Source organism: Dermacentor andersoni, chromosome 8 (assembly GCF_023375885.2).
Source record: "Dermacentor andersoni chromosome 8, qqDerAnde1_hic_scaffold, whole genome shotgun sequence".
NCBI lineage: Eukaryota > Metazoa > Arthropoda > Arachnida > Ixodida > Ixodidae > Dermacentor > Dermacentor andersoni.
Window position 1 is genome coordinate 32,640,973 of NC_092821.1, and position 25,008 is coordinate 32,665,980.

Below are 25,008 nucleotides of genomic sequence, written 5' to 3' on the forward strand. Positions count from 1 at the left end.
AGCGACGAATCCATTGCATGGAGAAGGCTATGGACAAGCCTGTTTATACACAAGACACTGTTTCATGTGACATAGCGGACATGCTATCACTACGCATGCAAAAAATGCTCAGCACCGTGCTCGCTCTACTATATGGTATCGCAGTGCACCCACGTGACATTGCCTCCCCTCCCCTAACCCTCTGCCCCACCCCAGAGCAGTGGGAGGACCTGTTGACCAGCTTGTGCCCTGAAGACCAGTTTCAACTGGTGCACAGAGTGCGACGGCAGCGGGAAACCACAGCATGCTGCACTGAGGGTGCCACCTACCTGGGGATGACTACTATCGCCTGCTCTTTAAATAAAGTTTATTACACAACTTGATTCATGATAGAGAAATTGTAAAACCTACAAACTAAATGTCTGGGAATCCTTGTTTTACTCTGTGCCATAACTAGAGGGACATACTTCTGTTTTGTCTGCTTGTTACCACATCGTGCAGTCATTTTGAAAACTATCTAGTAAACGAAACTATCTGCCATTTCTTTTGCCTGGTTCCAGTGCACGATTGTACTCTTTCATTCGCTTGTGTCGTCTTTATTACTAGTAACTGTGGCACTTATACCATTAATCAGGTGTTGTCGCACATACCTTGCAAAAATCAGGTGGTGCACAAAACAAGACAAATGGCTTGCTCTCAGTTGAGCTGCCAAGCGGTCCTTGGAGTTATGAACTCCTCGCAGGCAGGCGAGCGCGTTGAGATGCTTTGCATGTTAGAACCCAGGCGAATGCTTGTGCATACAAGGAACGTGCAGAGGAAAATATTTCACAGAAGGGAGCGTAATGCTTTCGCTTTCGCCCTTTTAAGTAGTCCAAAATTAAGTGCCCCTGAAACAGTTTGGACAAATTTTGTGGTTGCGTAGGGTACAGTTTAAATAGAACATTGGCACCACAATTTAAGTGAAGCGGTACGTGTTAATGGAGCTACAAGCAATTACAAGTTACCCTCCCCCCTAGCCATGCTTTTCCTCCTCAACTCGTTCGCCAAGCGATTGGGGCTAAGCTCCGTCTTCACTGGTTCTGCGTCACGATGTGACGTCACATCGTCCACTTCCGGTTGTTTTGAAGCCTGCCTCCGCCTGCGCGAAACCTCTCTGTTAGCCACTTGGCCGTCGATCACCAGCGAGTGCTATCCAAGCAGCGTGCGTTGCTATCATTCTGTTGATGGTCATTCGCGTCATGGACTCTGAGTTTGAGGAGCGGTTGCAGTGGATGATCAAGGAGATGGTTTTTGACCCATGTAGCGACACACCTTTTCACAATCCACTACACGCTGACGACGGTAGCAACGATTCGCCACCACCATATTCACCGAATTCCCCTGACGGCCCCGACGACGACAACGATCACCGGTAAGCATAAATACAGAAATTGACTTTCTCTATTCAGTACGTGTCTGTCTTCTCGGGGCTATCTAGCTTGTAACAGGAAAAAAAAAAACATTCAAGTTGTACGGTGTGCTCTTTTTACTATTCAAATTCTGGCGCTGATCGGATACCGATAGTCCAATGTGCTACAGGCACTCCGCTCGTCTGCTGCCTTGCAGAGGGACGCGATGTCACAACTTGACATATTTCCAGTCACTATGTCTGCAGCCCACAATGCAACAATGGTGATTCATCATGCTCACGAAAAGACAGACCGACACTGACGGCGGAGTTCTCGTCAGACGGAACACTTTGTAACACAAGCAGACGGCACTTGCTGTGTGCCTGAAGTGCCTAAGTGTACTGAAAAATTGTTGTGCATTCTCTTTATGTTACTTTCTTTTTATAAAAACAAATTAACTAACATTGCAACTATTACGAGCATCATTTGTTTACCATAAAGTTGTAAAAATTATCGATCACGCGCCCTGGGCAGCCAATCGGATAGCTCGCCTCACTGACGTGAATTGGGTGTTTTACGTCATATGGGTAGGTGCGACTTAATATTCCGCCGAGCAGTGTGCTGCGATCGGCAGAGATGTGCATTTTTAAAACCTTGTATAGCATTGCAGTGAAGCATAATAAAGTTGAAAGTGGCCACATATGTGTCCCTTAGTTATACAGACGTGCACACTCCATCCCCAGTCAAGGTACAAGCACCGAGATGTCTAATAACTGTACTGGCAGCAATTCAAAACTGTTTCTGACGTTGCTGTGGCAATTTGCAGGCTTCCTGACTGTTACATTTTCGCTGCTGTTGCTTTATTTATTTTTTTGTCTCAAGAAACGTATGACTCGGGTTCTACTGCATTAGAGCAAAGTTGAAGAACTAGCCATTTTGTTATATCTGATAGCGATAACAGAACTGGAAGTAGAATTCTAAATGTGTTTGTGGTAACTTGTTGGGCATTCTGGTGTGTCAGGGAAATAACTGCCAACCTGTCAACATTGGAATGCATAAAAATTCTGCTGTTGTAACAATGGGAGCAAGGGGGTTAGCCAGGGGTGAAAGCAAGCACCTTATTAAAGGGACCGGCAATCAATATTTATGGTACTAACTTTTTTCTTTGTCGCAACGAAAAGCTTGGTACTCAGTGTTGAATACTGTCATGGCGACACGGAAATTGTGGAGCATTTTTTATCAGAATTCTTCTATCTGAGTGAGAGATAAAAGGAAGGCAGGGATCTTAACCAGTCAAGAGTCCGGTTGGCTACCCTGCGCTGGGGGAAGGGAGAAGGGGAATATAAAGAAGGGTGAGAAAGAGAGAGATGGGGGTAGAGAGACGTAGACAAGCAGCACTAGTCAATGTCGCTCGCTTCTACCTGAAGTTGTTTTTGTGTTTCTGAATTCCTTTGTTGGAAACAATAAGAGGTCAGTGTGATAGCAATCGAACGGGGGCTTTGGGGAGAAGTATATGACGAATGCGGCCCTAGCCATAGCAAATTAATCTTTTTTTTTTATTTAGGTGTTCATATGGAGGATAATTTCTGAACTGCTGAATTATTTCGACAATAATGGCTACACCCTGTTGTCGTTTACTGTTCAACTGCTTTGGCCATATACAAGTCAAGCCAAGGTTTTTTTCTAACCATTACGGCTGCCATGTTCATGTGGTTTTCCTTCGTGTGAAGATGCAACAAAATTTCAAGCACTCATTGGTAAACTATGGCTTGCAAAAACCTAGCACGAGGACGGACCTGAATGTAATCAGAAACTAACATCGTCAGTAATGGAAGTTTCGCTGCATCAATTACGCTGTTAAGGAAATCCTGCTACTTGCTGTGCCAAATTGTCGTTTATCACAGCCATAGCTGCAGGCCTGAGCCAACACGCATCTGCTCCAAATTGCGAATATTTAGCTTGCGCGACAAGGCGCAGCGCATCAAGCAACCAACATTTGCTACTCACCCTCGCATTGTTTCCGTCACAGCGACAGCACTTGGGCTGCGTGGCCGCCATCTTATTGCAGTTGGACATTATGCACAATATGACGCTGACAATGACCATGGAATTTCTCCTCTGGTGACATATAATTGTTATAGCAATTGTAATTATGTGATTTAATTATGGTGACGCGCTATTGTGAGGGTACAGCTTCTCAATGCACCTTTCTTGAGGTTGCTTAGTGGTATATCGACAAGTGCATAAGACGCATTATATTACTACTCGGCTGCTCCGACATAGAAAAAAAGAAATTGAAAACGGGACAAGGAAATAGTCACAGGCGCACAAGTCGCACAGCACAGATGCTATTCAATCTATTCCTGCAATGACAATTAAAATGGTATCATTGTTGCTGTTCCATCTGTATTTGCACTGCTTAGTCATGGTTCTGATCAACTACCAACTTGCTCAGCTAGTAATTTCAATTGGAGGGATATGTAGTGTCAATATAGTACAGCCCCCGCAGGGGCGTCTGCGTCAGCGGACGTTTGGTGTGTAGTGACACCATGTACCCGAGCACACGAGGGTTGGACCCTCCCGCGTGTAGCCGTGTGCGGCTTAGCCGTGTCTAGGGAAAGGAGGATCCTGGAGGTTGAGCTGATGCGAAGTGTTTGGACCTTTAAAGGCCCCCGGCGGAGGCAACACACCCCCTTGGCCTCTACTTCACATAGACGGCACCCCCGGACTGACCCACCTGGGGAAAATCGGCAGTCACCTTTTCCTGTCCTCCTCTTTAGTCTTTTTCTGTCTCTCTCACTTCCAATATTTCCTGTCTTCTACTCATTCTTACTTCCGTATTTCCGGGCGGCAAGGGTTAACCGTGTGTCATATATTCAACCTTGGGTATATATATTAGGTTATAGTGGCGGTGTATAACTGGCGTCTGCAAGTTTATTGGAACCTGTAGCATCCCCTTGTTCGGCCGGTGGTGGGTTGCTACCATCGCTGCCGAGTTTTCAAACCATCCAATGGCAGAAGCGTTCCCGCAACTTTCAGAACGGCCTCTGAAAAGAGGTCGCACCGAAGCAACTTTCCAGTTCTTTTTAAAACCAACCGAAAACTCATTTCCAAAATACCACATTCTTCACAGTGAAGGCAACACAACCGTAAGAAAACTGTCACCATTCATAGTTTCGAAATGCCCAGCAAACACAATTGGAGCTGGTTACAAAGCCTCGAAGATGGCTAGCGGAGACCTCCTCCAAAAAACAAGAAAAGATCAACTACAAAAGCTCGCCGAACTCACCAATATCGGTGACATCAAAGTGACAATCTCTCCACACCACTCACTGAACACAAGCAGAGGAGTTATATCAGAAGAAGACTTCCTGGACCTCAGTGATGAAGAGCTCCTCGAAGGATTTCAGGAGCAAAACGTAATTAAGGTACCGAGAATCACACTACGACACTATGGACCAACAGATTCCGACGAAACATGTGATATTGACATTTGGTAACAGCACTGTCCCTAGTTCACTCGGCGCAGGATATTTGACAATCAATGTGAGACCGCACATACCGAACCCGAGGCAGTGTTTCAAGTGCCAGAGGTTCGGGCATGGATCACAATCATGCAGATGCAAAGAAACGTGCGAAATGTAGTGCCATTGACCATCCTTCTGATAACTGCAATGCTCCCGCACTATGTATCAATTGCAAGGGCGATCATCCTGCTTACTAGCGGAGCTGCCCTTGCTGGAAAAGAGAAAAAGAAATAATCGCAATAACTGTAAAGAAAAAAATTTCATTCCATGAAGCGAGGTAAAGGCTAGCGCACACACCTCAAGTAAGCTATGCCATTGTGACGCGGCAGGGGGCAGCGCCACATCGGTCTCAGGAACCTACAGGGTCCACGTCCGGTACTTCTGTAGAAACCCCAACCGCCCCGTTGGTGGCTGCAGCCAGTGCGGCTCCATCAGCAACGAAGACGGGCCGGCAGACAACAGTGCTGCAGGGCCCGAATTTGAATCCTACCCCACGGCCCAAGACGCGCGTCTCGACGCCTGGCTCGCGATCGCCCAGTGCCTCGGAAAAGGCGATAGGGACCGATCCTGCAACCCCGGCGTCATTGACGCCAAGAGACCCGCGCTCCTTGGAGCACTCACAGAAGGAGAAACATATAACTCCTGTGAGAAAGGGAAAGGTAACCTGAACGGTTACCGCCCTTCATAAGAGTAATCAGCTTTTTCAAAACACATCACCTACAACTTGTAAGCTCACGCACATAAGTATTTTTTTTTCCCAATAGCAATAAGATGACTTTCATCATTCATTGGAATTGCAGAGGCCTAATGCACAATCTAGGTGACATCAAAGACATTATAAATAAGTTATCACCGGTAGCATTCTGCCTCCAAGAAACAAACCTAGGAATCAAACATACACATTTTCTTAAAGGTTTTACTGTCGTAAGAAAAAACCGTGAGCACTCCAGTCGTTTATCAGAAGGTGTCGCTGTTGTCGTCCAAAGCGGCATCCCCACACGGAACGTTTTATTAAATACTCCATACAAGGCAGTAGCTGTCACCATTTTGTCATTTATGACTGTCACCATGTGTTCATTGTACGTTCCTCCCCATAGCCATTTCACAACACGAGATTTGGAAGATTTAATTGACCAGCTGCCGGAGCCTTTTGTTTTAGTTGGAGATCTTAATGCTCACTGCACTCTTTGGGGCAGCGATAAGAATGACCAAAGAGGACAACTTATCGAAGATTTTATTTTTACAAACAACATCTGTCTTTTAAATTCAGGTGCACCAACTCATTTTTCACCAAGTTCACATACTTTTAGCTGCCTTGATTTAGCATTTTGCTCTCCCGACATTTTTACAGATTTTAAGTGGGATGTACTGGAGACTTCATATGGCAGTGATCATCTACCTGCTATAATCAACTTCAGCTCAACGCTACCCATTATATCTCAAAAACTGGGCATTGGAAACTACAAATGGCAGACTGGTCTGTTTTCACAGAAAGTGCCATGCTGGAGGAGCTTACTTTAACAGACTTAAGCATTGACGAAATTAATGAAAAATTTACTAACTGTATTATTTCTGCAGCCAAGAAAGCCATTCCGCAATCTTCTGGTGTTGTTCGGAAAAAGCTTAATCCTTGGTGGACACATGAATGCACCGTGGCAAAAAAGCTGCAAAATAAGGCCTGGGGAATCTTACGCAGGTACCCAACCTATTGTTACGGTGAAGGGAAGGAAGAAGTTTGATTGGACGAGAGGAAGATGAAGTCTGGCAATTGCCTGAACGCTATTAACCTCAGCTGTAAATATACATTGTTTTACACTCGTGGGCCTGCTTCCTTCCTGCAACATTTTGGTGGAAAGTGCGGGGTACAATCACGGAACTTCGCGGTGGACGTCATCCACCTGCCGCCACAATGGCAAATCAACCGACACAAGCGACAATGCCTCAGCAGCCCGTGCCAACGGTCATCCTCACTCATCCGCGGGACCCAGGGACATTTTGTGGCACGGACAACGCCGACGTCGAGGACTGGCTTACGTTGTACAAGCGAGTGTGCGACAACAACAGGTGGGATCCAACAATGATGCTAGCAAACGTGATATCTTATCTAAGAGGAACTGCGAAGCAATGGTACGACACACACGAAGCGGACCTAACGAGCTGGGATGTCTGCAAAGAGAAAATGCGAGACCTGTTTGGCAGACCTGTTGGTCTTCAGTTGGCAGCAAAAAAAACTTGTGTGCCGCGCTCAGACGTCCACAGAATCCTATGTCATGTACATACAGGATGTGCTGGCCCTCTGTCGCAAGGCTGATGACAACATGACCGAGGCAGACAAGATTGGTCACATACTGAAAGGCATTGCAGACGACACCTTCAATCTCCTGATGTGTAAGGATTGTGCCACTGTGGATGCAATTGTAAAGGAGTGCCGGCGCTTCGAACAAGCGAAGGGCCGCCGCATCGCTCAAACTTTCGATCGATTGCCCAATACCGCCGCGACATCTTCTTGCGAAGACCCGCCGCGGTTCGTTCAGCCCACAGGACCGGAAGATATCATGTGCATCGTTCGCTGTAAGCTTGAGGCCATGGCTCCGGCTCCAGTTCATCCCAACTGTCGGGAAAGCGTGCCCGCTATCTCCCTTATACAAGTGGTGGTTTGGGAGGAAATAGCAAGTTTGGGCATTCCATCTCTCTGCTTGGTCCGCCATACAAATACCTACCAGATTTCTCCGGCCGCTTGCTCCCAGACGCAAAGCTTTCCGCCACCCCGTTGCAACCCAGCTGACTGGCGCACAGCGGATGATAAACCCATCTGCTTTAATTGTTCCGGTATTGGACACATCGCCCATCGTTGCCGCAACCACTGGTCGTCGCCTCCTCGGTGGTCGTCTCCGAGTCACTACCGCCAAGTACCAGACAATCGTACTTTCTCGCCCTATACGCTGACTAGGAACATCAACGCCGACAGTGCTCCACCAAGATCTAGCCGCTCCCCGTCTCCGCAAGGTCGTAGGTCCCATTCGCCTCTCGTTCACCGCTTTTCGTCCCCTTCTGCAACCGGTCGCTTCGCTTCGGGAAACTAGGCGGTGCAGCTCCCGGAGGTGAAGCTGCAACTACGACCCGGCCCACAAATCCTCTGTTGACCCTGCCTACATGTGGAAACCTACATGACATTGAAGTTGATGGCGTTCCTGTTAGATCTCTCGTTGATACAGGAGCGCAGCTTTCAGTTATGAGCGCTGCTCTCCGCCGAAGACTCAAGAAAGTTCTGACACCCGCCGTACTGGGCTCTGTGCGAGTCGCCGATGGGAGTACTTCACCTGTCCTTGGAATGTGCACAGCACATGTGACCATTGGGGGCCATTATACCGTTGTTCTATTTATCGTCCTTGAACACTGTCCGCACGACCTAATTCTCGGCCTCGACTTCCTTTCGAAACACTCTGCCCAAATTGACTGCTCCGCAGGTGTTGTACAGTTGGATATGCCGCTTCCTGCCGACGCAACAACTTGTGCTTCACACTGCTTATGTTCTGCTGAGTTTGCAAGGCTGTCTCCACAAGTGGCTACAAATGTCCTCCTGACGCCCTGTCCTCTGACCTGATGCGAGTACGTCGTGCCGCCACTTACTGATGTGGTTTTGTCGCGCAATAGTGCCCTGCCGAGCACCTTAGTCCGGATCTGCAAAAACTGCACTCGCATGCCCATCCTCAATTTTGGATTTTCGTCGCATGTGCTGCCACACGGTATCGCCATATCGTATATCACTCCTTTGGAAGAATTTGAGGTTTCTTCTTTGACCTCTGAATCCTTCCTCAGTACCAATGGATGTTTGTCACCCACTCCTGCATACTCGACACCTTCGGACGATGTTTCTAAGATGATCGCCCCTGACCTTCCTTCCGAGCAAACAGCAGCTCTTCGTCACCTCCTGTCATCTTATCGGGACATCTTTGATTTGGACGACTGTCCACTTGGCCAGACATCTGTTGTGACACATCGCATCAACACCGGTGACGCCAGCCCCATTCATAGGGGGCCATATCGTGTCTCCGCAACAGAAAGGGCCATCATACAAAAAGAGGTAGACAGGATGATGGACAAGGACATCATTGAATCTTCCAGTAGCCCGTGGGCATCAGCAGTTGTCTTAGTAAAGAAGAAAGACAACTCGTGGCGCTTCTGCATTGATTACTGTCACCTCAACAGGATAACAAAGAAGGATGTTTATCCCCTGCCTCGCATTGATGACGCTCTTGACTGCCTTCACAGATCCCAATACTTTTCATCCATTTACCTCCGCTCCGGCTATTCGCAGATTAGCGTCGATGAGATGGACCGCGAGAAAACCGCCTTTGTCACACCGGACGGTCTGTACCAATTTAATGTCATGCCCTTTGGATTATGCAATGCGCCTGCTACATTCGAGCGCATGATGGACTCTCTCTTGCACGGCTTGAAGTGGTCTACATGTCTCTGTTACCTCGACGATGTGATTGTGTTTTCGCCGAACTTTGAGAGCCATTTGCGGTGCCTCACAACCATACTCTCCATGTTTTGCAAAACTGGCCTTCAGCTAAACTCCTCCAAGTGCCATTTCAGTCGCCGTGAAATTACCATCCTTGGCCATCTCGTAAACGCCGCCGGAATCCAACATGATCCACAGAAAGTTCACGCCGTGCGAAATTTTCCTGTACTTTGTTCAACAAATGATGTCCGTAGTTTTCTGGGCTTATGCTCCTATTTCCAGGGATTTGCGAAAAATTTTGCCAACATAGCTCACCCTCTCACTGACCTTCTTGAGAAAGACGTCTCCTTCTCTTGGGGACCACTGCAGGGGAAAGCGTTCTCTACCCTGATTGAGCGGCTTACAACTTCCCCTATTCTGTCACACTTTGACCCTTCTACGCCCACTGAAGTACGAACTGACGCGAGTGGTCATGGCATCGGCGCTGTCCTCACTCAGCGTCAACAGGGCCAAGACCGTGTCATCGCTTGCTCTAGCTGCCTTCTTTCCACGCCCGAGCGAAATTACTCCATTACTGAGAGAGAATGTCTCGCGCTCGTATGGGCGGTTGTGAAATTTCGGCCGTAACTTTTCGGCCGGAGCTTCTGCGTCGTAACCGATCATCACGCCCTCTGCTGGCTCTCCTCTTTGAAGGACCCAACTGGACGACTTGCACGTTGGGCCTTGCATCTTCAAGAATATACATTTTCTATTATGTATAAGTCAGGGCGCTTGCATAAAGACGTTGACTGCCTGTCCCGCAATCCCGTGGATGAACCGGACGATTCCGATGCAGAGTCGGACATCTGTGTTCTATCCCTCTCCGGCTTCCTCCATATTGGTGACGAGCAGCGCAAGGATCCTGTTCTTCGAACACTTATGAAACGCCTAAGCTCCTCGCCCAATGACCCGTCCCTCCGGATGTTCACCTTGCGCGATGGAACTTTATACCGTCGTAGCGTTCGTCTTGATGGCCCGGAGCTCCTCCTAGTAGCAGCAACTTCTCCAGCAACTTCACGACGCTCCTACTGCTGGACATCTGGGCATCACTCGTACATACGACCGCCTGCGGTGACGCTTCTTCTGGCCCGGCATTTATCGCTCTGTGCGCCGTTATGTCGCTTCTTGCGACCTGTGTCAGCGCCGGAAGACGCCTGCTATGCCTCCCGCTGGTTTGCTGCAACCAATTGATATCCCTACAGTGCCCTTCTTCCGTGTGGGCCTAGACCTCCTTGGCCCCTTTCCAATTTCCATCAAAGGAAACAAATGGATTGCTGTAGCAACCGATTATGCCACGAGATATGCCATCGCACGAGCGCTACCAACCAGCTGCACTACAGATGTCGCCGACTTCTTACTATACGACGTCATCCTGCACCACGGTGCCCCTCACCAGTTGCTGACGGATCGCGGCCGCTACTTTCTATCGAAGGTCGTCGACGATCTGCTCCGCTCCTGTTCTACAAAACACCAGATTGCTACCGCGTACCACCCTCAATCGAACGGCCTCACCGAGTAACTCAACCGCAAGCTAATTGAAATGCTGGCCGTGTACGTTTCCGACGATCACCGCGACTGGGACGTCGCTTTACCATGCATCACTTTCGCATACAACTCGTCCCGTCACGACACTGCCGGATTTTCACCATTTTACCTGTTGTATGGCTGCGACCCCACCTTGCCCTGCCCTTTGACACGTTGCTACTTTCCGCAGTACAATCACCCAGCACTGGTTACGCTTGCGATGCTATTGACTTAGCCGCCCAGGCCCGAGAAGTCTCCCGTCATCGCCTCAGTCTCGCAAGCTTCTCAAAAGCGACGCTACGACCTTCGGCACCGAGACTCCCATTTTTCACCTGGTTCCCTTGTCCTTCTCTGGACGCCTTCACGTCATGTCGGCTTGTCGGAAAAACTACTTTCCCGTTAGTCTGGTTTGTACCATATCTTACGCCAACTGTCCGACGTGACATAAGAGATCGCCCCAGTCGGTCAGCCTTCAGTGCCTCCCTGCGTCACCAGCGATGTTGTTCACGTCGCCAGGCTGAAGCCCTATGTCCCCCCATTAAGTGAGGCTCTATAACTTGCACCGGGACGGAGCTACTCCGCCGGGAGGGTGATGTTACGGTGAAGGGAAGGAAGAAGTTGGATTGGACGAGAGGAAGACGAAGTCTGGCAATTGCCTGAACGCCTTTAACCTCAGCTGTAAATACAGTAGAACCCCACTGTTACATTCCTCACTGCTGCATTTTCCCGGCTACTACGTCGTTTTCATCCGGTCCCGGCATAGCTTCCATAGGATCCAATGTATAAGGAACCCCGCTGTTACGTAGTAGCTGTGAAAACGTTCCCACATGATGCGTCGCAACCCGAACCTGCCTGGGCTAAAATAGGCAACGCGCTTCAACCGCCATGTTGAATTTTGACGAGTTTTGACCGGGCTTGGCCGGGCTTGGTTATGGAACTGGCTGGAAGAAGCCGCACGCCAGTTCGAGAGGCCGCCACTAGGTGGCCATTCGTGAAAAATGCTCTCACTGTCATCACTGTGATTACGGTCCCCGCATGGTTTGTTGGACGGGTCGATTCACGGAGGAAGGAAACTCGGGAGAGGCCCTGACGTCACTCTTTGTAAAGCTATAGCTAAAAGGAAGCCGGAAGTTGGCGTTGCTCATGGCGTTGCTCCACCTATCGGGCCAGCTCTCCTCTCTTGTTTACATTTCTCGCGAAACCACGCCGCGCTGCGCGCAACCGGGCTGCTCGGACGCGCGCGCTCCGCAGCAATACTAAACAATCGTTAGCACGTTAGCATGATTACGCCAAAGAGGGCAAAATTTCCCGCGGATATTCCTTCATTCGTTGCCATTGCCGTGGCGTGGTGACAACGAGGAGCACGAGCCGCATGATGCCGGGGAGTTGCCAAATCCTAACTTTGGAGAAGCCGTCGCGGCTCTGGGCCTCCTCCGCAGGTACGTCGCACCTCACGGTGACGCTGACAGCAATGCGGCCTTCCAGGCTATTGAGAAACGTGTGGTGATTTCTAGCGAGTGAAAGAAACGGCAAGCCACCATTTTGGACTTATTTTAAGTTCTAAGCGCATTCTGTGGAAATAAATTGTCTATAGTTGAAGCGGCACTTTTTTCATTCATTTTTGGAGCTTTCCTCACTAACATTTTCCCGGCTGTTACGTTTTTTTTTTCTCGGTCCGGTGAAAAACGTATGAACGGGGTTCCACTGTATACATTATTTTACACTCGTGGGCCTGCTTCCTTCCTGCAACAATATAACAACTTTCTAAATTTCAAACAAGCCAAAGCGAAAGCTCGATATATCTGGAGACAGGTGGAAAAACTTTCCTAGCAAAAATATGTATCTACAATTAATAGCACTGTCACATCCAAAAGGATGTCGGAACAGGTCAGGAAGTTTAAGGGGGACTACTCATCATACATGATACCCTTACTTACACCTTCAGGCCTCAAACAACACTACAACAACAAGCGAATATACTTGGGGAGCATTTCTGCAACGTCTGCACCACGGCTAACTATTCAAACACATTCCTAAAATACAAACTGTCGGCAGAAAAGGAGAAACTACCAACTGCTAGCATGTTAAGCGACGACTGCAATGCTCCATTCATGGTACAAGAACGTAACAGGGTTCTCTGTGCTGGTAAAAAAACTGCAGTCGGTCCTGACTGGATCCATTATTCCATGCTTGCACACCTGTCCCAAGCATCCGTAGATGCTCTCCTTAAATTTTTTAACAACGTATTTGAAGGTGGAAGCATGCCAAAAAGTTGGAAAAACGCAATAGTTGTGCCTTTTTTAAAAACAGGTAAATCCCGCTCATCCCCAAGCAGCTTTTGACCCATTGCCCTGACAAGATGTTTGGCGCAGTCGTATGAAAGTGTCGTAAATGCGAGATTAACTTCCACACTTCATATACAGAACTCCATTGATTTTCATCAGTGCAGCTATAAAAAAGGGTGTTCAACGACAGACCACCTCATCCGACTTGAACACGAAACATGTGAAGCATTCTTACACAAACAGCACTGCCTGGCAGTGTTCTTCGATTTAGAGAAAGCGTATGATGCCACATGGAGGTTTGGAATCTTACGTGACCTCGCCGAATTAGGAATCCGTGGCACAATGCCAAACTGTCTCGCTGATTTTATGTCCAACAGAACATTCCAAATCCGTCTAGGCAGTGTGCTCTCGCGCACATTTATTCAGGAAAACGGCGTGCCACAAGGTTGCGTATTAGCACAACACTCTTTATAGTAGAAATGAACTCTATCAACAAAGTCATTCCCACCTCTTTTATGCACTCCATATACGTCGATGATCTGCAATAGCGCCGCGCCTCAAACTTACCAACGTGTGAAAGGCAGCTCCAGATAACAATAAACTAATGGAGTGGGCTGAGAAAAATGGCTTCCGCTTCTCTACTCAGAAAACTGTTACAGTGCTATTCTCGAAAAAACGAGGGTTGTACTTAGACCCGGATTTAAAATTGAGTGATGTCGCGCTGCAGGTAAAACAAGAATATAAATTCTTGGGAGTAATCTTTGACAAAAAACTAAACTTCCTAGCCCACATTAAAACACTAAAGATTAAGGCAAATAAAGCATTGAATATCCTCAAAGTTTTATCTCGTAAGCACTGAGCTTCCAACAGAACGTGTCTTTTACGTATTTACCGGTCTTTTGTTCGTAGCCTTTTAGACTACGGCTCCATTGTTTATGGCTCAGCCAGACAGTCCTACATCCAACGACTTGATTCAGTACATAACCTTGGACTACGACTGGCCAGTGGTGCCTACAGAACGTCACCTATCCAAAGTTTATACGTTGAGTGTAATGAACCCTCATTACAGCACTGCAGAGCATTACTCACTTTCTCTTACGTACTCAGAATTCAGTCATCACCGCAACACATTTGCTACAACATCCTCACACAATGCAACTCATGCCTACACTATACAAATCGAACATGATTAAGCCACATGTCCTGCGATACGAGGAATATGTTCAGGATTATGACATTCCTCGCGAAGTGCTTCAGGTTGCCAGAAAGCCACAGCGTTTGCCGCCGTGGTATGATTTTGAACCGTTATGTGACTGGACATTGACACATTTAAAGAAGAAAGACACCCCGCACGAACACATTATACAAGGATTCCGTGCATTTCAGTACGAATATCAAAATAACATGCAATATTACACTGATGGCTCTAAAACAAAAGATCACATGGGTGTGGGGGCCGTAATGGAAAATTGGGAAACAATTATTCGATTGCCACAACACACCTCTGTTTTCACGGCCGAAGTTTATGCTATATTGGTTGTTAAAAAGATTGTCACTGATAAACGCGAAAATGCGCTCATATGCACTGACTCTTGAAGCACAAGGACTGGCTCTTGAAGGCTCTACAGCTGAAATCTGAGTGTGAACCCCTGATAGGAGACATTTTAAACATGGTGGCGCATAACAAATACGGGAGGTCAATTTGTTTCTGCTGGGTTCCAAGCCATGTTGGGATACCGGGTTACGAAGCAGCTGATAGATGTGCATCGATGGCAGCGTACAAAGCTATAACAAACACAACACTTCCATACAAAGATAGCATCCGTGCGATTAGAAAAGTGTAACGGCAAAATGGCAACGCGAATGGGATCATTGTGCCGACAACAAGCTACATCCCACTAAACCCGTAGTTGGCGAGTGGAAGTGATGTTATCATCAGGAGCGGTTCATTCGAAGTAGTTTTATACCAACTACGCATTGGACACACACACCTCACACACAATTATTTACTTACGAAAGAAAACACACCAACATGCGAGAAATGTCAAGAGCCACTAACAGTTATGCACATATTACTGACATGTACGCATATTGAAACATACAGACGAGCACTTTTGCACAAATTATATCAACTACACATACCATTACACCCTGCTCTAATTTTAGGTGATGATCCGCTAGTCCCATTTTCTGACGTCCGTAAATTTCTAGATGACACTGGCTTTTTACATAAGATATAGATTATTAACGCAGCCTTTTCCTTCATAAACTGGACTACTCACACTTTCGTTATCTCCTGGGGAACCCCACTGTTTTTGCACCCCTCTGTGTTGAAGCTCCTTTCTCCCCTCCTGCATTGTCGGTCATTCTCCTCCTCTTCAATGGTCGCCATTTTGCATTTAGCAGTTTGCCAATATAGCACATGGCGCTTGCAAAGTAGAACTTGGATCACGATAAGCTGAACTCAACGGTCCAGCTCCCATTTCTGAAAACAGTAAAACAGAGAGAGTCACTGGCTGAAAATACAACATAGAGAAGTCATTTATCCCCAAATGTTCTTGTAAACATCTGAGGGTTGTATGCAGTTATTTCCATGAGTTATATGCGCACATTATGATTTCTTTCTGGGGTGTTCTGAAACAGGATGTGGGTTGCACGTGTTGACAGGTTAGATGGGGAAAACTACGGTATTTCCTGGTCAGCTCCTTGCAGTCTCAGGTTATGCAAACATTGTCAAATTTCAACATGTGATCAAGAAGAAACCCACTGATGAAGTCTCAGGAGACAAATTTGTTGTGTCAGCGAATCTTAACACATTTTTCAAGTGCCAAATATGGCCTCTGAGCCTCAAGCGCTCATTGAAGATAAGAGAGCAAGCTTGGTCAAAGCATTTTTTTAAGTGTTCTCTGAAGCTTATATGAATTTAAGAGATTCGTCAAACACTCCACATTCTGCCACTTTATGATTTTTTACTTTTCTGTAAATACTTTTTATAAGTGGACTTCACAAACAGGGTCATAAACATTCAATGGCAGGAATATTGATTAAATTAAAAAGGACCATTAGGAGTTCTTTGTTTCATCATACTTGAAATCACTCTAAAAGTCCCCCAAAAAAAGAAAAAAAAAGAAAGCTTGTCAGTAAATGTAGGATCTGTGTACTTTTTTGGCATTTCATAGTAACTCTTACTTTTGTTTTATTTGTGCAGCATTGAGGCCTTCTATTTCTCCGTCAACTGCCAAATGTGACAACTCAAAGGAAGGGTGCCTCCACCGATGTCACCTATGCGACTATGAGGCTGAGGAACTGTTTCATCTGGAAGCACATGCCAGCGTTCATACTGGCGAGAAGATATTTCAGTGCCCTTTATGCCATAGAAGCTTGTCAAACAGATACAACTTAAACGTTCACCTCCGCACCCACACAAGCGATAAACCATTTCAGTGCCCTTTATGCCATAGAAGCTTGTCAAACAGATACCACTTAAACGTTCACCTCCGCACCCACACAGGCGAGAAGCCATATCAGTGCCCTTCATGCTCTCGGGGCTTCAAAACGAGACATGACTTAAAGTGTCACCTGCGCACCCACACAGGCGAGAAGCCATATGAGTGCCGTTCATGCTCTCAGAGCTTCTCACAACTCGTCCACCTAAAAGTCCATCTGCGTACCCACACAGGTGAAAAGCCATTTGAGTGCCCTTCATGCTCTCAGAGCTTCTCACGAAAGGACCACCTCAAAAATCACCTGCGCACCCACACAGGCGAGAAGCCATTTCAGTGCCCTTCATGCTCTCGGAGCTTCTCACAACAGGCCCACTTGAAAGGCCACCTGCGCACCCACACAGGCGAGAAGCCATATCAATGCTCTTCATGCTCTCAGACCTTCTCACACAAGTCTACCCTGAAACTCCACTTGCACACACACACACGTGAGAAGCCATATCAGTGCCCTTCATGCCCTCAGAGCTTCTCATTCAAGGGTCACCTTAAATTTCACCTGCATACCCACACAGGCGAGAAGCCATATCAGTGCCCTTCATGCTCTCAGAGCTTCTCACATAAGTGTAAGCTAAAAGCCCACCTGCACACCCACACAGGTGAGAAGCCATATCAGTGCCCTTCATGCTCTCGGAGCTTCTCATACAAAAGTCTCATGCAAGTCCACCTGCGCACCCACACAGGTGAGAAGCCATATCAGTGCCCCTCATGCTCTCAGAGCTTCTCACAAAAGGGCAACCTTAGGAAACACATGAGGCGAGAAGCCATTTTAATGGCCTTTATGCCTTCAGATATTCTCGTTGAAGATTGCCCTAAAGAGACACCAGCTCATTCATGCAGGTGACTGGCCATATAGCTGTAATGTCTGCTACATAACCTTTACTTTACACAGGTGAGAAGCCATATCAGTGCCCCTCATGCTCTCAGAGCTTCTCACAAAAGGGCAACCTTAGGAAACACATGAGGCGAGAAGCCATTTTAATGGCCTTTATGCCTTCAGATATTCTCGTTGAAGATTGCCCTAAAGAGACACCAGCTCATTCATGCAGGTGACTGGCCATATAGCTGTAATGTCTGCTACATAACCTTTACTCAGTCTCATCACTTGAGCAGACATAAGAATCAAAGCACCATGATACTCTAGGGTAGGTCAACTACGATGTTGAATGGTAATCTGAATTATAGATCTACAAACGTGTTAGCTTGTTGCAGAGTGTTCTACTGCATCAGGTAGCACAAGTGTATCCATGTGCCCTTAAGAAGAAGTCTTTGCTCAGGCCCAACTCTGATGCTGCCTATTCAAATAATGTAAAATGCAGGAACGCCTTTCTGAGATGACCACTGGGCCAGTTATAACGAAATTTTTTGCATTTGGGAGAAAAAGGGAAATTCTTGTGACTGCTGGAAGAAGAATGTTGATTTAAGGCCTGTATGTTATAGCAGGAATTTATAAAGATCTGAAAAAAATTGAAACAAGAAGTTTGTAAATTCATAGCTCGGCACCTACATAGATACCATAGTTCTGTAAACTGCATACGGTAGACCATAAAAAGCGGAGAAGTTTGATGCATCGACCCATAATGGTCTATTCTATGATATTCTACGACTCTTCTGCGGACTATTTAGACTGCGGGCTATTCTATGATCAAATTCCAATAAATTCTGGTGGTGACTTTTAGTAAAGACACGTTCTAGGCAGATTGAACAGATTCGGATGGCAATCTCATTAACTCTTAGAAATGCGCGTCGGCTTTTAACGACTACTTCACATCAGTTTTCTCCAACACTAATGACGTTCCCATTGAACCAATACTACCACTTTAAGTAAAATTAATGTCAGACATCAAGATCAACCCTGATGGCATATGTAGCCTCATCAACTCTTTTGTTACCGCTAGAAAATGGTCATTTTTTATAGGTTTCGATAAAAATTATTCTCCACTACAAATAAAAAATTAAATTATGGGGTTTTACGTGCCAAAACCACTTTCTGATTATGAGGCACGCCGTAGTGGAGGACTCCGGAAATTTCGACCACCTGGGGTTCTTTAATGTGAACCTAAATCTAAGTACACGGGTGTTTTCGCATCCACTACAAATAACATTGCAGCACACATTGCAGCATATCATATTGTACATAATGAAATGCTCTTTCCAAAAGCATATGTTGTTGCCAAAAAAATATTAGGTAAAACATAAAAATTCTAGAAAGTGCAATTTTTACTGTCAGTTCATAAAAGCAGCAATAAAAACATGATATTTACAAAAATATATAAAAGAACATTCAGAAGATGCATTTCAAAGATAAATAACCCAGGAATAGTGTCTGAAAAAATAAATGCTCAGTACACTGCCATTCTTTGCATGCAAAAAAAGAAACTAAGACCAGTTCAATGCTCATGCCATGCGGTGAAGCAGTCCTTGGATTTTGTAAAGCATAGGTGCACTCTAGAATTTTCCCACAAAACATATGGTTTTTGTTCAACTTTGTGGTCCTCATAACACATTTTGCAGTTCCATATTTTCTGCATCTTCTGAGGATGGTCAGATGAGAAGTCCAAGGAACATACTTCACCAGTTTGTCTGGAGCCATGTGCCTTTTTCAGGACCGATCGCTTTCATTGTAGCTGGGCAACTACAAGAATATGCATCCATCCTGTTTGCATTTTTGCAGATTGTCTTTATCACCTCTGCAGAGAGGAAGAGTAGAAAGAAATCCCACATGGTTGTAAATTGTCTTGCGCTGATCCATAGTGCTGTGCCGAGATGTGCTACGGGAGGCCTTCTTGGTGTGGATGGAGGTTTCTTTGCTGCCGATGGCAGCACATCACAACCAAGTGAAGTATGCACCGTGAAGATAATCAGTAGAGCTCTCAGGTCGTATAAAAAGATCAGCAGATAAGCGCGCACAAGGAAGGAGACAGCTCAAGGTCGTAAAGGAAACTCGCCGGTGAATAGCTGCAAATGTGCCATGCTGACTGAAAGCATTGTCACCCTCAGAGCTTGAATCTGTTTTACCGTCATCTTCGCAATCATAACTGGAGACCTCATCACTAAATTCAAGTGCAGATGCAGCACGGTCTTGAGCAGGACGCTTTTCTCCTGGCGTAGTCACGCGGGACAACGAAATCAGAGCGACTTTCGATAGCTGCGCAGCGAGACCGGCTGCGCCCCTTGCTGGAATTTTATGAGAGAAGCATTACCGAAACTCTTGGAAACTGGTTGCGAAAGCCGTGTGCACATGTTGCACATGTGGTGGGCCTTCAGAAATACATTTAGTGGAATAAAACGACTCGGACTGCAAACCAAAGCTCACTAGTGAACAGGTGGCGTCATTTTCGGTTAATTCATTGCCGCCTAAGCTTCTTTAGGCTTACCTGCGAGCCCGGTTGCAGTCGCATTGAGCTTGTATTTGCTCAGCTAAAGTTTACATGCTCCCATAGGTGCCGATTACGGGAGGGCTACAGGGCCTGAACCTTATCTAAACACTACAACCTAAACACTACGCTGTCGTGACAGCAACTGCCTAGCTCGTTGCCACGTTTTGCGACAAAAGAAGTGATCACTCAATGACAGTTGCCTGTCCAAATATTACTCCAAGAATTCTTTAAACAGTTCATTTTTTAAGCACGAAGCATGTCATGCACAACTAGAAAATTAACCAAGCAATAAGCTTCTAGAAGTGGGTAAAAAATCGGCATTCTTCTGAAGTCAGCTTAATTTGCAGCTGCTAACATTGGCTGTTATTGAATTAGGGCAAGGAAAGAACAGCTAGAATAAACATATGTCTCGTCAGAAAGTTGTGGTGGTGTGCTGCAGGCTAAGGCAGTGAAAGGAAGCCGTTTTGGCATTGGTCTACCTCTGTTGCAAAACCAGGTGCCACAGCCGAGGCGACTTCACTTGGCTTTGACATATTCAAATTCGCTTTCCCGAGCACAGAATACTGAGTCGAGTTGAGCTCAATGCACATCACCCACATTGGCGATGCATTGGGTCTGCTGGCCAAGAGGATACCACCTTGACGAAGCAGACACCACAGGCCTCAAATTAACAAATGACACCGACTATCCCAACTGCCACACCATCCATTAAAACCAGAAGGGCAGTACACTTACCTAGCATGGGCAACTGAAGCCTTCATCCAGAGTGTCAGTGTTACTCTGCCCCAAGAGGCAGCAGCCAGTATTTGATATAACACTTGGTGTAGGGGTGAAAATGTGCCACATTCACAAAATCGGGGTTTCAGGCTGGGACGATTTCCGTTATGCACTTGAGTCTGCAGAATGTGAAGGTGTATAAGTATTGCTAGGAACACTGCAAAAAGCGACATGTGAATTAGAGCTTACTGGGGCAACATCCGGCTCTGACGAGCGCCTGCTGCAACTTTGCGGTGAGCAAGCCAAGCTGCATACTGCTTACTTAAATTGTGGCTGCACGCAACAAACCCTGATCAATGTTCTGCACAAGACTGAGCAGGCAAGATGTCGTGCTAAGAAACTTGCCAGAGACTAGTGGATGGACCACTGCGCGTCGTTTAAACGTATAGGTCTCAGTAAGCTGTGACACATTCTCAGCTATAACAGGATGAATGAAGTACTGTAATACTATTGAAAACACGCTGCTCGATCTTCAGTGCGCATCTGAGAAATTTCAGGAACAAGCTGCAGATGCTTTCCCCGACCACCTCACAGTGACTAACCGTCACCAAAGTTGTACGCAGCTTAATGACCACTTGCCAAAGAAGGCATGGCAAGCCTCTTTACGGTGGCAGAACCTGTTGCTCTCAAGCATGTCAACACTTAAAGCGCGCATGGCAAATATGGGAGTCATATTGCAGATGTTGAGGAATCTTGCCAAAACGAGGAAGCAAGCACCATTGCTTGTAATAATTGAAATCTGGAATATTGTAATTCCCTAAAGAGTGGAAACACTTGCTCATGATGCTGCTACCGAAACCTGGCAAGAAACCTGACACCATAGCCAACCTTCGCTTAGTCTCAGTCACATTGACAGTGTGCAAATTGACTGAAGGAATGTGCCTTACGAGGCTGAGCCACCATCTGGAAAATCAAGACTATTTCCACCGGTGCCAGATTGGTTTCTGGGCTAAGGTTGACATGTGCCACAATAGCTTCTTTCTGCATCAAAGCATTGCCAATACCAGCCGCTTCGGAGGAAAGATATATGGGTTCTTAGTAACAGTCGAACCAAGATGGATGTTGAGCACAGTCTGCAACGAGGAGGTACTGGTGGCTTTTCGTGAAGCCTGCCCAGGCATTAGGGTTGCCAGTGTTGCCAAGGCCTCTATGCAACCAAATGTTTGAAATATGAAGTTACAGTAAACAGCCAAAGACTTTTACCAAGTGCACAGGTAGATATGCAGGTAAAACCCAGACCAGCACGCGTGGTTGCAGGAGTGATTCGTGATGAGGTAAGAAGGTGACTTAACAGTTAGTGATAAGGTAAACCGAATGTAGGTATGTCCAGTATACTGTTAGGCCGAAACAGATGAGTTTTCTCCTAAGCAATATCAAAAGCTCTTTTTTTTTTCAGGATGCCACTCACATGCTTTAAGTAAGTGTGGACAGGGTTATATAAAGCTGCACAGACAAAATGATACTAAATACAGCTGTTGAGCGTAATATTTTTTCTCGGCTAAATTCTTGCTCCTTGAACTTATTCGAGATCATTAACTGTAGCATCAAAGTGGTGGACCACTACCAGAACAAAGGCATGTAGTGTGGCCATCTCAATTCTTGTGCTTATGCCAGTAATATTTTTTACAGCAAGTGCTGCTATGGGCTAACTCCCGTGGTTGTTCTAAAGTCTACTGGTGTTGTCACTGGAATTTCCATATTTCTCGCTAGAATGTTGCCAATAAAGTTCTCATTGTGCTGTGAGGATTCAAACATATAATCAAAAGATTGGCAGTCCGCAATTCTGCATTTCAGCCACTCTGCTGAAGGTACAGTCATGGTGAATACTGATCCTGGAGAGCACGATCTAGCCGACAGGTGCCATGATTGTCTGACACCTGCTCAATGTCTGCGTACAGTATATAGAGCTGGCGTCCACGCCTTCAAGTTCTGACGCATCACCTTCCCACTTGTGAAGCCAGTCCTATGTTGAATTTTCTTCTTACATGTAATGACAGTGATTGGGTGCATCTGCTTCATTAATCTTCTAGTGCTTGGCTTCTCAGATTTACTGAATGGGGCTGTTGGGGTCTTGTTTTGCTCAAGCACATCGCGAGACCTAGCCATGGGTAGCCCAAATATAGATTTGAGAAAACCAAAACAAATTCAGCAGTAAGAAGCTAAAGGGTCGTTTTGGTGGAGACCAGTGGCCAAGTCCACTTATGAGAGGAAGAAAAGTCGATTCTTTCCACTTTAACACTGGGAGGCACAACTCCCACTAATAAATATGACTCGTACTTATTTTACTTCTTTAAAGGGGATTACTGACTTGCATTGGCAAGTGTTCACTTCAACAAACACTGCATGAAGCAAGCTTCCTGCACATATTTCACCAGCTACTGTATCATTGTTTCACATTGAGTGAAACTGCAATTTTCTTGATGCCACAACTTCCCCAATATTGTTTTGCAGTAGGACGTCAGCAGTGCTATTAAGGCACTTAAATACTTGTGAATAGTAGTAGAGGAAAAAAATAAAAGGAAGAAAGCAGTGGCTTTTTGTGCATAGACTATGCATACACCTGGTGCTCTCATGGTTATTTTTCCCTATCTGCTAAATCATTCTAAACGACAAAAAGCTTATGCACAATTATTGTGCAAAGTCGGACCACAACTGAACCAAAGTTATCCTTGTTTAATTTGGCAACGTTTATTTGGTGACATTTTCTGTGGCCCTGCTATTGGGCTTTCTTTCTTTCCTTTTCAGCTGTGCAGGTTTATTAAGAAGCGATGAGGCAGTTTGACAATTTGAATAATTGAAATACTTAGCGAAAACATTTGTTTTTTTTTCTTGGTTTCAGACTCAGCACATTGCATTTTAAGGCGTGTTTTCCGTGTTTTTTGCTTTTTTTATGGGTAGGGCATGCTAACATTTTTATACCATGTCTAGTATGTGGTGCCATAGTGTTCTTGGATGGAGTCTTGCCCTTTCATTCTGTACAATATGATGTCGGTTTCTTGTGTCCAAGGCCGTTTTACATTTGAATGTGATTTTAGCATTTTTCTGTTTTCCCACTCCCCTCTGTAATGCTTTCGAGCCTTGAGGGTGCCATAAAAAATAAATAAAAAATTTTGCTAAGTTTTACCTCTGTCGCCCAAGCTTGAAAGATTGCTACCCACAATGGTGGCATGACAAATGTGACATTTTTTTTTTCAATAAAAGGAAGTCTGTCACTTATCCTGTGTGGTTGTCTTTGTCTTTTTGAATTACAATTTGTTGCCTATGTTTGCTCATTTGTTGCATTTCAGATTAGGAATGGCTATCATAGTTGACGTCATTTAACCATATTGCACACAATGTGGATGATGTGTACTCGCAATTATATGGCCACCATAAATATAATAAATAGAAATTAACTCAAGAATGGTTCCTTTGCATGGTGGTGCAGCCATGAATTGTGGCTATAAGGTATCAGCGCTGCAGGTAGCACTGCTTGTGCAGAATATAGTTGAACTCTACAGCGTTCAAACATCATTGTTTTTATCTGCATTTGTATAGCTCCAGTTTCTGTGAACAACACGCATCTGGTGGAAGATTGGCTTGCACCTGCAGTTGGGCCCAGTGAATAACCAAATTCTGCCTGTTTTCATGTTATTAGCATATTAGTAAAGGCAGTCGTCTTTAGAGTAGCCTGTTTGCCCAGTGTAGAAGCCGCTGCGGGTGTCAGGATCTTGTGCAAATCTTCAGCTTTGCAGGGGACATAACATCTGGCACATAGTTTGTCACAGGCCATGTCTTCGTGACAAGTTGAGTTTACTCACTTGCAAAGGGAGAACCAAGCTTGTTGTATGTGAAGTAAACCGCCTGTACACTCAGTGGCATTCTTCATTTTATGTGACATATGTGGTTATAGTGACTTGCTTTATGCACTTCTTGTCCAGCAGCAGTCTTGCTTTTGAAACACTCGGGATAGCTTTCAGCAACCTGGACAGGAATAATGCTGAAAAACCACTTATCACACTTATCGCACTTATCATGTAAAGCTTCATAGAGTATGATGAGGGCGTAAATAAATGAGGGTATTCCTCAAGGCCTTGTAGCACGTCATGAGTATGGAGCAACATGATGTATAGCACTTTATTGATCGCATGCTATAGGTTCA

General features: G+C 45.8%; 1 protein-coding gene across 6 annotated transcripts in view; it reads left to right on the forward strand.

The window, feature by feature from the left end:
- The window catches only part of LOC126526471 (uncharacterized), a 218,290-nt gene that overhangs the window by 50,595 nt on the left and 142,687 nt on the right, over positions 1-25,008 (forward strand). Inside the window, exon 3 of one of the 6 annotated variants that reach the window (XM_072289607.1) lies at positions 16,419-24,083. The exons of the other annotated variants lie outside the window; for them this stretch is intronic. Coding sequence (XP_072145708.1) covers positions 16,419-17,554 — 1,136 coding nt within the window. The 3' untranslated portion in view covers positions 17,555-24,083. Of the gene's footprint in view, positions 1-16,418; positions 24,084-25,008 lie in introns of those variants that run through there. 6 annotated transcript variants of the gene reach the window in all.